The sequence below is a fragment of the Synchiropus splendidus genome, chromosome 3, assembly GCF_027744825.2.
Source record: "Synchiropus splendidus isolate RoL2022-P1 chromosome 3, RoL_Sspl_1.0, whole genome shotgun sequence".
Taxonomy (NCBI): Eukaryota; Metazoa; Chordata; class Actinopteri; order Syngnathiformes; family Callionymidae; genus Synchiropus; species Synchiropus splendidus.
Genome location: NC_071336.1, coordinates 3,720,791 through 3,738,628, shown reverse-complemented (window position 1 = coordinate 3,738,628; position 17,838 = coordinate 3,720,791). Strand labels below are relative to the sequence as shown.

Below are 17,838 nucleotides of genomic sequence, written 5' to 3'. Positions count from 1 at the left end.
TATATAGCGACTCCGGACACTGACGATGCTCATGAAAAACATGCTGCGTCGTCACTTTCGGTGGACATAGCCGCTTTCGCACTGCAAGAACCTTTTGAATTCTGGGGACGATTTGGAGGAACCGGTTCTGTCATATATATTTGATGCGAGTGCACTAAACGTGCAGACTGGATGTTTACTCAGACGTCCATACCAGGTTACAGAACAGACAGTTGTTTAACATCACCACAAGAGGGCAGAGCACACCAATTCTATAGTCACAATTTCGTTGTGCGACTTTCGAGGGAGGACAGCGGGCGGGTGGGTCACCGCAGCATTACAGATCGCTGAGACACGCGCACAACTAATGCATACATTGTGAGCGATGATTGACTTGTATTTATGTTGCCTTCATCATTAGAATGTGCCTCGTCTCATTTACCAGGGGCCCACGATGCGTTAATTTACGTTCCCAATCCCAGGCTGAAAGGTCGTTACAGCTGCGAGACTATCTTCAGCGATCTGCTTGATCACCCCCGGGTGACCGGATCGAAAGATATTTAGCACATTTAAAGAAACCAATAACCATGGATGAGATCGCTCAGTAAACAGTTACCTCACTATTCGTGGTTCATTATTTATCACTGGCATGAATGAATGACAGCAGAAACAGTGCGTGTGTGTTGAGCGAATCACTTCATTGAATATAACAGATATGATTCTGATTTTAAAAAAACAAACGATCTCAAACAGAACGTGGAAGCTTGCTTATTTGAGTTTCTCTCGCAGAAGAGATGGAAGGGTGATACACAAGTTTAGTTTAGGTCATAACAACATGAAACGTTGAACCAACCCACTTCAAACACTGGAGTCAAGACATTCGACACTCCCACAATCAGTCAAGCCATCCACTGTTAAATTTTGAGCGTACGTAAAGACATTATTGTAGCAGAGAAATTCAAGAAAAAGGAAAAGGAAAAAACAGTTTTTTACATGGTGTACGATTTGTGTTCAGGTGAATCACATGTTGATGAAAACAAGTGATTCACAACCAAACAAAACATTGCGAAAATTCAGCAGTAAACTGTCTCCAAACTTAAGTGATAGATGCAATGCCTTCTTCTCTGATTATATGATGCTTGATTTGACAGACTTTTGCACTTTCATTTTCGTAAATGCATGTTCAAAGTTAAAGCCTATTTTGAAATAGAAACTACAGAAAATTTACTCTTGACTCACTCTTGTTAAAAAAGACAATCAAAATTAAATGAAAATGGCAAATATGTTTGACCTAAATTAAATAGCCATTAATTAATTGAATTAGCAGGAATCTTAAAAGTATATGTGTAAATTATTTCTATTTATTTCGGATACTGGTCTTCCAGACCTTTCTTATAAGCAGTTTCATTGCTACTTTATTGCTGTGTCTTAACACATTCTCAAAATGTAACTGACTGATGGCTTGACTGTGATCAGAGAAGCGTGAATGGCTTGACTCCGGTCTCTGAGCGGTTGTCAGCTTTCACGTCGCGGAGGTGTGAGGGTGGTTCCATCGGAACTAATGAAAAGACCCTGCTACGAGGCCCATTCCATTTTGTTTTCGTGTGCATGATACAGACAAAATCACCAAATTGAAACAGCGTTATCAATTTAATTTTATTTTAGCACATCAACCATTGCACCTGTAGGCAGCTCCTCTTCCTTCTGGAGTAGGTAGAGTAGGCAGCGATCACACCATTCTATCGGAGATGGATATGTTTCGTTTTGCAGCAATTAAGTATGGTTTGCAATGCACATAGTTTTTCCTTAATAACACGGCTCTGCAATATGATATTGTCACAAAATATACATTGCTGGATTAGTGGCATTTCTAAAGAAATCAAATAATACAATCAAAGCAGCCCTAAAACGTCACAAAACCACACAGTTGAACAACAAATATACCCAAATACAGATATTTTTCACACATTTCAGCCTTGCTGCCTTTGTTGTTGAGGCTTAAATGAAAGACCAATACGTTTCTTTCACAGACCAGCGTGCCGTGCCGTCTCTGAAACCAGTACTACTAAGGTCCATCTCTCATTTCTCTCTCTCCTGTGCACGCACATCTTCACCGCGTACCTGTACATGTGTCAGCCAACCACCCCGAATTTGTTCAATGTATACACACATTTTGACCAATCATGAGCGACTTCTGCAGAAAGAAAAAGGCTCATTAGCCAATATTTATAGCCAATACAGTAGTAATATAAATACTTTAAAGAGTCGGCTCTACTATCGGCTGCACGTCCCATCGTGTAAAGTATATAGTTGTGTCACTTGGCGGGCGGTGATCTGAAAATCTTGCGTGTGCATAGGTTAAAATGTGTGTGTCACACACGGAATGCGAGAGACTTGAGTCCCCAGTCTATTGCGCCTGCCCGTGTCTGTACATGGATTTGAGTGGCAAAGGCGGAGATGAGGATGAATTTGCACAGTGAGATGAAAGACACGACACGTTGACCTGTAAATGGGAAATAAACACGAAGGTTTTTGACCTGATGTCATTCAACATCAATAAATGCATTTGAGTTATACAACACACATGGATTCGGCTGGGCTTCACACTGATGGGACGCAGCATTCCTGATATTCTCAGAAGTTCCTGGAGTAAACATGTTGGTACTATTAGTCTGTCTGTTATGACTCCACAGGAACAAACGTATACAAGAAGGCATGTGCCTACCAGCAGGATGAAGCTGCTCAGTCAGATGCACTTCAGTGCTGAAGTAGAACGAAGTAGACAGTTGTCAGGTAAAATGATCAACCCCATATATAGAGAATGGGAAATGCAAGTTTCACACTTAAACTCATAGGGTTTAACTGGTGACAAATGTCTACCTGATGTCTGCAAAAGAGGAAACTGTGTCCCGGGAGCTAGAAAGCAATTTGGATGGCGGCAGCTGGTGGAGCAGAGATGGAGGTGCTGTTGGCTGATGTTGTGAACACGTGACAGATGCAAGTCTTGTCAAACCACGTGCCTCAAACAGATCCATGCTGGTGTTTTTCATGTTCTGAGCGAGAACAGAAAAGCACTGTTATGACTTGAAAGCAGGTGTAAAGGAAATGGGGATTACCTGGCAGATGCACACATGATGATGTCTCACATGAACTATACAGGAAGATGTGGATTACACACCTTACGGTTATTTTACTGTTTCAAACGTGTTGTCACACACATAAGTTTAATGAACTCACAGTAACGTTTCTGAAAATCTATAAATCAATGCGTGCGACATTGCATATTTGGTGTTCAACTGTATGGTTTTCGAGAAATATTATGGCCGTTATGACTTTGTTGACTGATTTCTGTCGAAATCAAAACACCCCTCTCTTTGAGGGAGAACAAAACAACTCAATAAGCACAACCCAACTGCTATTAAATAAAAATAAATAGTAGAACATGAAACAACCCCACAAATTAACAACTTCTTTAATAACAAGTTGGGGCAGTCAAAACCTCCAGTAATTGTGTACTAAACAATTTTCACAGAACACAACCGTCGACACAATGTCAATCAATAATGACAACTACATCATTTATTATAACAACGTAAGTCAGCTTACCAGCTAAACCAGCTTACCTCGAAGTAAACACGGCAAGTGGCAGAGGATCGTGATTGGGCCAAGGCGTGCCATGTGACTGAAATCTGATTGGCCGCCGTGATCTGACGCCGGAACTTACTTTCGCACGGTGAGGAACGTGATTGGCGGTCATAGGTGTCACTCCCTGATCTGGTTCGCCTACCTGATGTGGTTCGCCGGAAATTTCGGCGCTGGAACCGGAAATTGCGCATGTTTCACTAACTGACGTTTACTGGTAAGCGCATGCGTACATGATTATATCGCGCAAAGGCGATGAAGTTTTTTTTTTTACTTATCACAATAGTTTATCTTTTTTTACTTAAAATAGTCTAGGATTAGAAACTGTATGTTTTCATCTGATCGTCCATTTTAAAAAAATCCAACAACAAACGGACTTAAGTGCCGCACCACGGTAGACATAAACCTCATTCAGGGACAGAGGCGCTCACTCCTGTTCCTGTTAAATCTATGTGAAATAAATGTAAGAACAAATGTTTCCGATACAATAATGCTAATACAATACATTGCAAAGGAACTAAGTGAAATGAACTAACTTTTTGAGGGAATAATCAGTAGTCGGATTACTTTTTCAAAGTAACTGTGGCAACACTGCAGATCAGGCAGCGATAATGACCGTACATTGACTGAGATGCCGGGTGTCTGTGCCCTGTCGCTTCTTCGTCCTGATTCCCTTCCAGGGCTCCTTTCCTGTGCACATGGTTGTTTCCGCTGGACGCCGGCTACTGGGTTCTGTCTCGGGTGGCCTGAGTCCGATTCTCCCCCTGTTTTTCCTGCTCAACTGGCAGCGCGCTGCGCTAAATAGCTGGTTTGTGACCCATGACGAAGCATGTCTCAAAGAAGTCGTCAGCCGTGCGACAACCTATTTACCACAATCAGCTTGAACTCCTTATTTTCTCTGTCACTTCTTAGAACTACGGGTCGTCCTCACCTCAGATATGAACTGATGACGGAGCTCCGCCACGGCTGTAGCGGAATGTGGCGTTTCACAGCCAAAACTGGACATGAAAGAGTCTCATCATGTTTAATTTACAAGGAAATAGCGGAAACAAGCCGCATAATACGGAGGGTCTTGATTGATCCACGCGGCTCCCACAACACCTTACGATTACTGACGATCGAGAAGGTTTTAATCATGGAAGTACAGATCCAGACATGGGAAATGATCAATGAATAGTCTGGTGATCTTCAGTAACTTGGAGAAAATCAAGCTGCGTCTTTCCTCCTCGCAGTCCTCCTCATGCAGACAGCTGCGCTGTAGCCACACACGCGAGTGAAAATAATTACTGTACTGAAAGCGCCCTTCGACTCCACCATGTCAAAGATAGACAGACAAGAAATGTGCCGCTCTGCTCTCAACTTTATATCGAAACGTATGATTGCTGACCAGAAATAGCAACATTTGCAGCAATGGTATTTCTAATTGCCTTTCATGTTCTGTAACATAAATTGCAAAGATATACTGAGAGATATTATTCTTATTAATTATATATTAATCATTGTTTTTAAAAATAGGCATATTAATGATTTATTAATAATTTATACGCCATAACATCTAAAAACTAGATAGATGCATTACATTATTCTTCCCACAATGGGAAAATGTGCACAGCAAATATGCATTAAAAACAAAAGAAACATTGAAGACATACACAGGTAGTAGGAACAAAGACACCAAAAAAAATGAACTACTAGCATATTCTAAGTGGGTGTCGCTATGGAAGATGGCAGGGTGTTCGACACTGGTCTGCAGTATGTTCGCCTGGTGGTTTTGTCTGAGGAGGAAAATAGGTCTGTCCTTCAAGAATGCCATGATCATCCAGGGAAAGGAAATCATCGTGGTTTGAGAGCCATCAGGGACAAGGTTGTTGCTGGTTACTACTGGTCAACTTTAAAGAAGGATATGCTTGACTCAACTCAAATACAATAACTCAAGTTGAGTTGAAAAAAAGCTGTGTAAAAGTTACTTCTCTTTGTACCAGTTGAGGTGCTGCCATCAATGCCAACTCAATGATCCCATTAGCACACATACACCCACCTTGTATCCTATCAAGGTGGGATCCATAAAATGATTGCTGAACGAAATGCAAAAAATTATCACTAAATATATAAATTGCTGATATTCCACTAGGTTAATGAAGCGTGGTGTGTGGTTGGCTTGGACCTCATCGGCCCTCTCTCTGAGACTGCTCGCAGCCACAAATACATTATGATCATGACAAACCTCTACACAAAGTGGCCTGTTGCTGAGTAGTCCGCAAGTGGTGGTGAGTGTAGCAGATGGAGAGGTTCTCCGTTGAATGGTAAGATGGCATTTCATCAATAGTAATTGATGAAATGGTAATCAGTCATTTGAATTTTACTGATCTAATAATTCATTGATTCATTTGATTATTCTAAAAGTATGGTCAACGTTTTGCCTTCTGGACCCAGGAGGCTAAAGAACTGCTCCAAGGTGGACTTGAGCCTCTTTTTCGGCTGCCCCACAGAAGGACCTAAAGGAATCCCCTAGACTTGAATAACACCAATAGCATCTTATGTTTTGGGGTGATGGCTATGTATACTATTTTATTTGCTGCATGATCAGTCAATAATCATGCAGGATCTCCACCTGGCTGTCCAGTGGATTGATGAAAACCTAGGTGTCTTCTAATGCAAGTTGAGGGTGCCCATATTTCACGCTTTGATGGAGGAGTCTGTGAAGAGTCTGCGAAGAGTGCGTGAGAAGGGCCCTGTGTCGGAGGAGATGGTTGCCGGATCACTACTTGGATGTGGCGCCGGTTCCTCCTGGGTGTGTCTCCTCGTTCAGTCTGCAGTGTGAATGAGCGTGGTGTCATCTTTTGGACTCTGCACTGTGGCAGTGGTTTCCCAAGTTTTCTCTCCATCAGTCTCACTTCATCACCAATATGAAATGGTGGCAATAGTTTTGTCGAGTGTCTGCAATTATAAAATTTCATATATGTGTGTTTAGCTCTGGCATCATTGCATCTGACTGCTATAAGATCGGGCCACTTGGGCCACAGGCTTTCTTTCAAGAGCGGGAGTGTCGTGCGGATTTCACGACCCATCAGCAGTGCAGCAAGGCTCACCTTTGTTGGTTCTCTGGGTGTAGAACGGTAACTCATTAGAGCCTGATGTGGATCGTCCTGCTTCAAGATCCATTCAGCTGTTTTCACAGCTCGTTCTGCCAAGCCATTCGATTGTGGAAGGTACGGACTTGAATTTACATGTTGGAAGTCGTGCTCTTTTGCCAAGTGTTGAAACTGCTGTGCTGTGAATTGTGGTCAGTTGTCCGTCATAACCTCTTCTGGTGTCCCAAAACGTGTGAAGATGCTTTTGAACTCTTGTATAATTGTCTTTGTGTCCAAGTTTGGCAACTCCAAGATTTCTAGCCGTCTTGAAAAAACAAGTCATGATGACCTTTCTTTGTTTTGGCTTGGTCGGTGAATACGTTTGGACGTTGACACTATTCTCTTCAGCAGCAATACCATGCCACCACACTGCTCCTCTGTAACGTTCTCTGCCCTTTGTAAGTCCTTGGTGGCCCTGGTGGATCTTTTCTAGTATCTACGCTCTCATTCTTTCAGGGATCACAAGCTGCTTTCCTCGCCGCAGAAGCCCATTAACTAACAATTAACATAACATACTTGAGGATGCACTGGAGTTCCTCATTAGTCCTTGTCCTGTCTTTGATCTGCTCAATAACTGGTTTTCTCACCCGTGAGTCCTCTTCAACTGAGTCCACGTACGCTTGCACCTCTGCTTCTGTATCACCCAGAGTTGTGTCAGAAATGGGTTGTCCAGATAGAGCATCAGCTACGATCAGGTCTTTTCCTGGGACATATTCAGCCACTGGCTTAAATTTCATCAGCCTGGTGAGCAACCACTGACACCGGATGGGTGTGGTATCTAAGTCTTTTGCATTAATCAGAGTGACTAAGGGCTTGTGATCTGTGAGCAGTTTATAGGTCTCCAGGCCACACAGGTATTGGTAAAAATGCTCAGACGCCAATACTCCAGCCAGGTATTCTTTTTCGATCTGTGCGTACCTCCTTTCTGTGTCAATCAATGTGTGTGAACAGAATGCCACAGGCTCTGTCCATCATGTTTCTGCATGAGGACTCCCCCAAGCCCATAGCTGCTGGCGTCCGCACTGACCACTGTTGGTTTGGCTGGGTCGAAGAACTCTAGAACTGGAGCAGAGGAGATTAACTCTTTCTCTTTCAACACCAGCTGTTGCCAGATTTTAGTAATTCATTCAGAGGCTGCAGCAGTGTGGACAAGTTTGGTCGATATCACCCAAGATAGTTAACCATGCCCAGACATCTTCTCAGTTCACTGACGTTTCCAGGTGGGTCTAGTGCCTCTGGGCTTGGGCAAATGCCACCTTTGGTCACCACTTGTCCCAAAAAAATTTAGCTCTGGCTGGCTCATTCTGCATTTTTCTTTATTGAGTCTTAGACCTGCAGCTTTGATTGTCTCCAGGACCATCTTGAGTCTTTGATCATGCACCTCCTGTGTTTCTCCAAACACCAGTATGTCATCCAGATATACAACAGTGCCCTCATGTCGCTGTAGCAGCGCTGACATTTTTCTTTGAAAAATCTCCGGTGCTGAAGTGATACTAAAGGGAAACCGTTTAAAACAGTACCTTCCCAGTGGTGTGATCAATGTGGTTAGGCGAGTGCTGTTTTCCTCTAGCGCAGTGGTTCTTAACCTTGTTGGAGGCACCGAACCGCACCAGTTTCATATGCTCATTCACCTTCTTTAGTAAAAAATAAAATATGATACACTAACTGCAGACTAGGCTCCACCGAACCCCTGACACCGACTCACCGAACCCCTAGGGTTCGATCGAACCCAGGTTAAGAACCACTGCTCTAGCGGAATCTGCCAGAACCCACTTTCTGCATCGAGGCTGGAGAGCTCTGTACTCTTGGCTAGCTTGTAAGTATATCATCCAAAGTTGGCAGAATAAACTTCTCACATTTGACATTTTCATTGAGTCTTTGAGTCTTTTCAAGTCCACACATATTCAAATTTTTGCATTCTTTGTCACAATAGGGAACATGGGTGCGCACCACTCCGTTGGATCTGTTACCTTTTCTATCACCCCCATGGATTCCATCCTTTTTAGCTCAGTCTCTACTTTTGGGAGTAGGGGAATGGATACACGGCGTGGTGTGACAACACTATATGGCTGTGCCCCTTCTCTTAATGTGATAGTCACTGGTTCACCTTTAGGTGTGCCGACACTACTAACTGTGTTAACTGTATCAACACGTTTCATCAAACCCAGTTTGGTTGACACTGTTCGGCGCAGAAGGTTCTCGCCACCTGTCTTGACAACAACTACACGAAAACAACAGTTTCAAAGTTTGCAATCAACTTTGGCTTTAACATTAGCGAGGAATTGTTCCCTTGTGGCCACTTCTCCCCCTGGACTTTTGAGTGTATGTTCCACTGGCGTGAGTTTGGGCTTGTTCCTCAAAGTCTCATATGTTGCCTCTGACATCACCAAGGTGTCTGCACCAGAGTCGATTTTAAAAGAAACTGCCGTGTTCTCTATAACAAAAGTGGTATGCCAAGGAGGTTCATCCTCAGCCAGCGCTACTTGTTTCCATTTGTTCTCCACTGATCCTAGGAATAAACAATCGTCTTTGTTTGTCTCTGTTATTTCTCTTATGGCAGCCTTTGTGCGACAAACAGCAGCAAAGTGTCCAATTTTGTTACACTTCAGGCATTTCTTTCCTCTTGCAGAGCGCAGTTCACTGTCATGACTCCGACCACATCTTGTACATGTGGCACACTTTGTTTTATTCTGTGCCTTTTCTGTTGCTCCCTCTTTTTCAATACTTTAACTTTGTCCACACTTTCCATGCTGCTGCTGCTGCTTGCACCTGTGTTCTGAGACTTGACTAACTCGCAGTGCCTGGCCATCTCAGCGTTAGGTCACTTTTCATTCGTAGTTTTTGAGACACTTATTTGTCCCTTATCCTGATGACGATGCGGTCCACATCTGCTCCTCCTTCTGAGCGCCAAAATCACAATTCTCAGCTAACTCATAAAGTTCCCTGACAAATGCTTCCATGGACTCTCCGGGAAGTTGTTCTCTCGAGTGGAACTTCGCTCGTTCATATATGACGTTGCGTCTTTGAATATAATGCTTGTCAAACTTGGTAATCACGATGGCGTACATGTCGCTGTCTGCAGCATTTTGGAACGTGAACGATTTGAATATGTGCTCTTTCTCGGCACCCATCGAGTAAATCAGGGCATTTACCTGCACCACTTCATCCTCTTTCATTAGCTAGGATGCTACTCGATATCTTCCGACCCTCTGTCTCCAGTCCGGCCATGCTTCGGGCTTGGAAAAGTCAAACAGCTCGGGAGGATTAAACTTTGCCATTGCGACGCTCACTTGAGTCTGCGGTCCACTTCACGCTTCACTCGTGTTCCACTAATGTCCAACTCCAAGGTGTAAAAACTTGAATGCTTACTGGATTAAATGCCTGTAAGATGATTTGTATTTGTGCAACGAGGGTGGGTGTGGCCTAAGGTGATCAACACCCTGTATCAAGGTGCACAGAATTGTTAGGCAGATTCAAAAAAGAGAATCTCAAACAAAAGATTTAACTGACTCTGAAAAGTCAACAAATCTCTGAGGTGAACGCAGCACTCTTGAAATATCTGAAACATTGTGGTGCAATCAAAGAACCATCGTTTGTTGCAGATAGTCAACAGGTTCACAAGATACGAAGAAAAAAAGATGGAAATTTGCTCTCAAAGATTTGAGAAGAATCCAACATGAAGCTACCAGGAACCCATTATCCTCCAGTGCTGCCATGTTCCACAACTGCAACCTGCTTGTAGTATCAAGAAGTACGAGGTGTTCAGTTCTAAGAAACATGGCCAAGGTAAGCAAGTCTGAAACCTGAAGACCTTTGAACAAGACATACACATTTTTTTTTTTCAAATTTCAAAAATGTTAATTTCCGAATTTCTAAGTTATTATTTTCACTTCTAAACAGTGGGATTCCTTGAAAATACACTGCAAAGTGCACACTGTTCTGCAACGCTGTTTATGAAATTAAATGATATCACACTTCATGCCATTAATTATGTGCTGGTACATTCAATGTGTCCAATTTTGGTTCTTAACTGCCCTCTGAAGTGTTGCATCAGTAAATGATAATCTCATCTGAGGACTGTCGCACTACTTATTTTTAAGACGAAAATGACATGTTACTATGTTTTATGCTGTTTGTCTGGCAAAAATAGAAAACAACTGACCTTTTGGGGGAATGAAAGCACAATAAATTATGTACAGAAGCACTAGCAGGGAGGCTGAGCAGCTTTTTATGGTCTATAATTTGTTCAAGTTGTAGACCATATAGCAATATTCATTATCATAGTAAGATCCTGTTCATCGCAGACAGTATGCTGAGCTCATGTTTTTGTTGTCCAAGTGTTAAATTTAAAATCCTCTGCTGGAGACGACTTAAACTGTTTGCATCTCAATTCCAATATGTTGAAGAAATTGGCATTTGTTTGTGTCTTCTCTGTGAATTGCATTTTTCTGGTAACCGTGTGTGATCATTTCATTCTACCGTCTGTTACTGTGCATACTCATCCTCTCATTACACATAGACTTGAAGTTAAACAGGATTAACATCAAATCTCTTTCTCCTCCTCTTTTACTCAGGCAGTCCCACTGATCTGACAGTGCGACAGTAGCACTTCATGAAGCTCATTGCAGTTGTTTGGGACAGCTTTGCCAGAAATGAAAGGTTTATCATCTGAGCAAATGATGATCTAGATTATTAAGCAAGGTAGGTCTTTTCTGTAGGTAGGATTCTGTAGTTCTCTTTTGCCCTTATGGCCTGATATGTCAAATGTGACAGAGTTGTGTTTGCATAGTACAGGTTTTCTTTTCCATCCCCAGGGCATTGTGAAGCAAGAAAATTCTCAGAGGTGTTGCAAATCAAAATGCTTCTATCGTTTGTTGTGGTAGCTAAATGGATCCCAGGATAGTTGCTCTAAAAGAAGTTGGCAGCCATTTTGGTTTTACCCACCTAAATCGGCTTCATCCTGCTGAGCAGCTCAAACCTTTAAACACTTGTCACCTTCAATCAGCAGAAGGGACTTCTCACTTTGACTTTACCCTTGTGATGTCACCAAGTTAGAAGATTACAGAGCATAGTTATTAGTTAGTGCAGAAGTTGTTAGGGTGTGATTATCTATTTCCCAGCTAAATTAATGCAGTTCAAAAGAGTAAGGTGTTGCACATGTTGCACTTCCTGTCAATATTTACATGCTGACTTTGTTGGATTATGATGGTGTCTAGGATGAAAACGATCCCATCTATTGCCTAGGATGGAGCACTTGTGTCCTGGAATGAGCAATATACAGTTTTCCTTTCTCTTTATAATGAATGTGTATTAAGAGTAGATAATTTCATGCAGTACAGTAAAGTAACAAAGTAGGAGGACCTCATAATTATACTGCAGTGCAAGTTTTGTATCTATTTTACTGATAATATCAATTGATGAGTTCAAAGTACTCACTAATTGATATTATCAACTTACATATGGTAGGAATTACCTGTAGTTTTACTCTGCTACATTTTGCACAGCGATCAGTTACATCAAGCGTCATATAGTACCACTAAAATAATGATAATAATAATAATATACATCTTCATTTATATAGCACCTTTTATAAACAAAGGGTCACAAAGTGCATTACCTAAAAACAGAATTAAAATCAACACATGAGCGTAAATAATCAGATATGGATAAAAAAATACATTTCTCAGCAACAAACCACCTTTTTTTTTTACTTCCCGTGCAAATGCATGCAATGACAAGTTATTGCTTTCTTTATTATTGAGAGAATTCTGCATTGTTATTTTCTCGAATGTACAGATGTGAGCCAACCTGTCAACCTGATTGAATGATCACGTGACACACGCATCAAGGTCACACAGCTTGATGCACTAACCACACATTATTCTCACTTCTACACATGCACACGCACACACAATTTTCAAGTACAAGGCATAATTAATATTTAATTTACATTTTTCTCTATCTGACCTCCCTGAGTGATGTTGTTGTGCATTCTTATATGCAGTGTTTTTTGCACTTTGCATTGAAATAAATATGCTACTTGAAGTTCAGCATTTTAAGACAGTTGTCCTCAAGCTTATTATAATTTAATGACTTAGCTCGACTTGCTTGAGACTTGAGGGTTAAGACATGAGACTTGCACATGTGTGACTTACTACCACCTCTGGTTTTAACACATATTTTCTAGGAAACTTTGAACTCGAAATTATGACCACATCACCACAGATCATGGTAGTATCTACTTCAAGGTTGAGTCTGGAGGCATTTTCATGCTGAGTTTTGGCGTTAACCTGTTATTGCTGTGTATTTCATGTAACCACTATTAACCCACGAGTTGAGATCACTGCTTTAATTGTTTCACTCCTTCTTCGTGCAGGTATTCAAAGCATAGGGCAAGGTTCACAATTCACCCATCAGCAGGGACTAGGGAAAGATGTATGAAAGTAGGACATTTCAATGAGCCAATCTATTGCGTTGAGGGTGGTGAAGAGTGGAAGTTTGTTGTTGGTGTACCTCTGTTTGAGGTACATTAACCACAACAGTTTAGCCTGACCAACCATTACTGACCACATCAACAAATCAATTTTACAATTGCCATTATATGTGGTACTTTTACTACACCATACAGGCACATTAAAAATAAATAAATTGTAAAAAAAAAGAAAATGAAAGTGAAATATTTTCTTTGTCATTGCCACTTGTTTTTTCTGTCTTCATCAATCTTTTTGTGAGTAATCGTGGTTGAATGTGATCCTTGATGATGGTGTTTGTAGCCTACCATGCTGTCCGGAGAAATATCACACGGCCTGGCTCTTATATTGGCTTCCAAGTGGGTGATTCTCTCCTCATACTTGGGCAGTGAGTTCCTTGCGGACACATTGTAATCACAAGAACCCTCATTTTAGTGTTCTCCCGTTCAAGTTATTTTATACTTTATCTTTGTCTCACAAGATCTCGTTGAGTTTTGCTTTGACATTTTCCTCCATGTGTTTCTCACTTGTCATCTTCTCTCACTCTTTCAACTTGACCATGTCCTCCAGTTGGCTTTGAATGTGATCTGACAGTGCAGCTATGTTTATAGCCATATTCTCTTTTTTTGCATTCTTTATCCCTCTCTTTTTTTTTAACTTATCTCTTTTTACTCAGCTGAGTTTGGTTGTAAAATATGCTGTCTTAATTCCTACAAATGTTATTTTTTCCGGGTCTGTATCAGATGCAGCTTCAGAGTTTCAAGCAGTCTCTCCTACAGCAGTTGTGTCGCATCTTCATTCTTATTGACCCGGTTCACTCCATTTACGTTCAGGAGCTCTGCCTTTTTGCGACCGACAACCGAACAGACAATGCAAGAGGGTAGTTGACGAAATAAGCAAGGTGGCTTTTAATGAGATGATGGGTGGGAAAGCATATGGCCCACATCTCAGTTGATGTGTGGAAGTGTTAAGGAGAGCCAGTGGTGAACTTTGCTACCTGACTGATCAATATGATATTGAAGGCTAAGAGGAAGCATGATAAGAGGAGGAAGAGTACTCTGGTGCCTATATTCAAGAACAAAGTAGATTCTCAGAACTGTAGCAGCATTAAATTGATGAGTCATAACATGAAGGTGTGGAAAACAATCAACAAAGAGAAGAAGTCATCAATGAGCAGCAGTATGGTTTCATGCTGAGAAAGAGCATGCAAGATTAGTTGGTTGCTCCGAGGATGTTGATAAAGAAGTACAGAAAGAGTTACATTGTGTTTTTGTAGATCTAGAGCAGGGTTTGGGAACCTTTACAATCAAAAGCGCCATTTTTGTTCAGTTTCTCACAGTCAGAAGCCACAAAACAATCATCAAATCAAATATTCATGTTACTCATTACAATTTTGCTTAAACTGGTCTGTAGTTGTATTGTCAGAGTGGATTTGACACCATTCCAATGTATTTGTCCTGATGGATATCTCTCATTATTATTCTGACAACAAGAAATAGTCTACAGTGACAGAAAACGATTTTGATCTGAGGAGAAGTGATTTTCTGTCGTTGTATTTAGGATGAATTGTTGTTAACCACCGCTTAGCTGGAGCCCATACCAGCAGTCATTTGATGAGAAGCAGGAATACACCCTGGACAGACTGTCAGTTCATCGCAGGGCACACACAACAATTTTTTGTTTAACCTAGTGAGCATGTCTATGGGCTGTGGGGGGAAACTGGAGTACCAAGAAAAAACCCACACAGTCACATGGAGAATGCAAACTCCACCCGGAAAAGTCCAGAGCTGGATTCGAACCCTGAACCTTCTTGTTGAGAGGCCACTGTGCCAAGGAGAGGCTCAAATCTTTTTTAAATCATTTAACTAAAATAACAACATTTGACATCTTACTTTTGAGACGTCCTACCATCACAGTTAACAGTTCCGCTGCACAGGGGATGGAGCCGGTGGACGGAACCATTTACTCTAATTACAGAGGTGAGGGTGGGAATTGAAAGATGTTTATTAAAAGTTTATCACAGAGTAATGACTCACTATGCCATCAGTATGATAATTGTATTAGGAGGCCCTGGTATCCTCTTGTGAACAGAAATAACACAATCCTACACCGTGATTGTTTCTTGGAAATGACATAATTCTATGATTTATAATTTATTTATTCACCATTTTCTAAATGTTTGTCCCTGTAAACTACAGTAACATGGTCCCGTCAAAGTCTGCCAACATTTACCAAACCAAGCATATTTTTTCATGGCGCTGGGGAATTTATCGTAAATGTTCACGACATCTGCAAGTTGCTCTCAAAGTACTAAATCCTACCATATGCACTTTTTAGGTTTTCTTTCAGATTGTTTGAGTATTAGAGATATTTGACACAGTATGATGATTTTGTGAGTAGGTTGTTTCTCGCTGTATTTTTTTATTATGTTAGGTGGAAGAGGGGTTGTGACAATGCTATTGTTAGTACCAGGTGCTTCTCTTCATCAGCCATATCACGGTCTTAGTGTCGGCAATTTCATCTGGATATTTACGATGATGTTTACACCCAACCATCATCATATAAGCTCATCACCTGCTTGGAAACAAGTCACAAGGATATACTGTATTTATAATTGTATTTCAGAATCAGAATAAAGGAAACTAAAACATATCCAATAGACTGTCTTATTCACTGTTAGTTTAGATTTGCTTTTAGTGCACTTAAATCATCTGCCTTCTTTCCATCTAGAGCGAAGCGCTTGGATTCGGAAGCCTTCTCCCCAGACCCTAATCTATTGCGATTGGTCAGGGGTTCAGGTTCGACTCCAGCCTGTAAGTGCAAGTGTTTGTGTGTGTGCTTGAGGAACACTGAGAGAACAGAGATAGGTTGTCATATTATGAAAAAGATTAATGATAGTGGGCCATGTTGAAAATATAAGTCTATGAATCATGAAAAGTGTGTGTTTGTGTGCGTGCACAAGTGTGTGGGGTTGTTTGTCCTACTTTGTGGAGACCAATTCTTGGCAAAACACTGCTTGTGAGGACCGTATGACATTGTGGGGTGATCTGGCTGGACCCCACGAGGTTAAGCCTCAACTGGGTCATTATAATTAGGGTAAAGTTTAGTTTAGTTTAGAGTCATGGTTCAGGTTAGCTGTTTGTTTTGGATGGTTAGGTTTAGGGTGAGAGGCTGGTGAAAGTATGAACGTCAATGAAATGTCCCCACAAAACATAAAAAACATGATGTGTGTGGGAGGGGAGTCATATTTTGCCTTACTTGTGAGTACCAGGTCTTGTCAGGCCACCTTCTTGTGAGGACATTTTGGCCTGTCCTCAAAGTATAAGTGGTGTATTATAATTGGCCGTTTGATTCAGAGTCCTAGTTAAGGTTAGCCACTTGTTCTGGCTGGTTAAGTTAAGGGTGACAGGCTGGGGAAAGCATTATGGCAATGACAGGTCCTCACAAAAATCGCGAAACACAAACCTTATTTACCCAAGTAAAGGCAGCCCCTACAAAGATGACGCGACAAACCTGTCTGTGTGTGTGAGTGTGTGTTTTGGTTTATTGAAATACAGTTCAGTGCTCTGGTGAATTGTATGACTATGACTATGACTGTAGAAAAGGCAACACATCCTCACTCCCACGGCATAATATACTGATGTTAGAAGGAGGACTTCTACGTACTATACTGACAAAAAAGGCAGCCTTCAGCGTAAAATGTTATGCATTGTTGTTTTGTTTAATCAACTGAAACACATTTTGATAAGAGCCTATCATATGAGACAAACCGAAGAATACAACTTTAAATGATATCAATTCCTCTTCAAAATTCCCTCTGAACACATATGGCGCATGAGCTAATATCTACTCTGAATCATAACATATATTCAGCAGTTACCACATACAACAGCAGGGATGTGCTCATTCCTCTGTAAAGAATTAGTGGCAATGCATTATTATGATCATGAATAATTGCATACACTAATCATTCCACACGTGTGCACATGCAGGTAAGGCTCAAGCTTGTCTGACATAGGTGATCTCAGTAGATTTAGCCAATGTTACTGGGCCATAAGCCTGCTAATTATAGTGCTTCTCTATACTTAGAAAAGATGACAGCTGCTACTCTAAAGACGAGTTGACCAGGCGCATTACTTTCACCTTGACATCATATGACTGTGACAAAAGCACAATTCTAAATCAGTGATTTGTTGGCTTATTATCCATATCATACCTATGCAAGTATCGGGAATGATGTGAAGGAATTTTTATGTCATATAGTTAAAATCAAAGAATAACATACTGCGTCTATTTTTTGCAGATAAAGGGAGGATGCCGTTTGTGCAGAGTTTTCTTCGAGTGGTCTTCCTGTTGCTGATCGTCACTTCAGAAGTCTGGATGGCCACCTTTAAGTTAGCTCTATTTGGGCCATGGACATGTGACCCAATGTTCTCGAGGGCAATGCCATCAGCAGCTGCCAATCTGGCGTTGTCTAGGCTAAAGGGTGACATCAGCCTGAGAAGAGGATACTGGTATGATGTTAAATTGCTTGATGAGGACTGCTCCATTTCAAAGGGTGAGCACTGTGCAAACTTCTAATGATTGCATTGGATTTAACAGTGTCCATTATTCTT

General features: G+C 41.3%; 2 protein-coding genes across 2 annotated transcripts in view; both read left to right on the top strand.

Annotated features, from left to right (window-relative positions):
• Positions 1 to 17,838, top strand: part of sepsecs (Sep (O-phosphoserine) tRNA:Sec (selenocysteine) tRNA synthase) — a 219,394-nt gene that overhangs the window by 59,374 nt on the left and 142,182 nt on the right. The window lies entirely within an intron of this gene.
• LOC128756156 (retinal guanylyl cyclase 2-like) overlaps positions 1 to 17,838 on the top strand; it is a 46,889-nt gene that overhangs the window by 13,075 nt on the left and 15,976 nt on the right. The window contains exons 2-5 of the mRNA XM_053860428.1: positions 10,355 to 10,538; positions 11,327 to 11,453; positions 15,953 to 16,035; positions 17,526 to 17,780. Coding sequence (XP_053716403.1) covers positions 17,537 to 17,780 — 244 coding nt within the window. The 5' untranslated portion in view covers positions 10,355 to 10,538; positions 11,327 to 11,453; positions 15,953 to 16,035; positions 17,526 to 17,536. The remainder of the gene's footprint in view (positions 1 to 10,354; positions 10,539 to 11,326; positions 11,454 to 15,952; positions 16,036 to 17,525; positions 17,781 to 17,838) is intronic.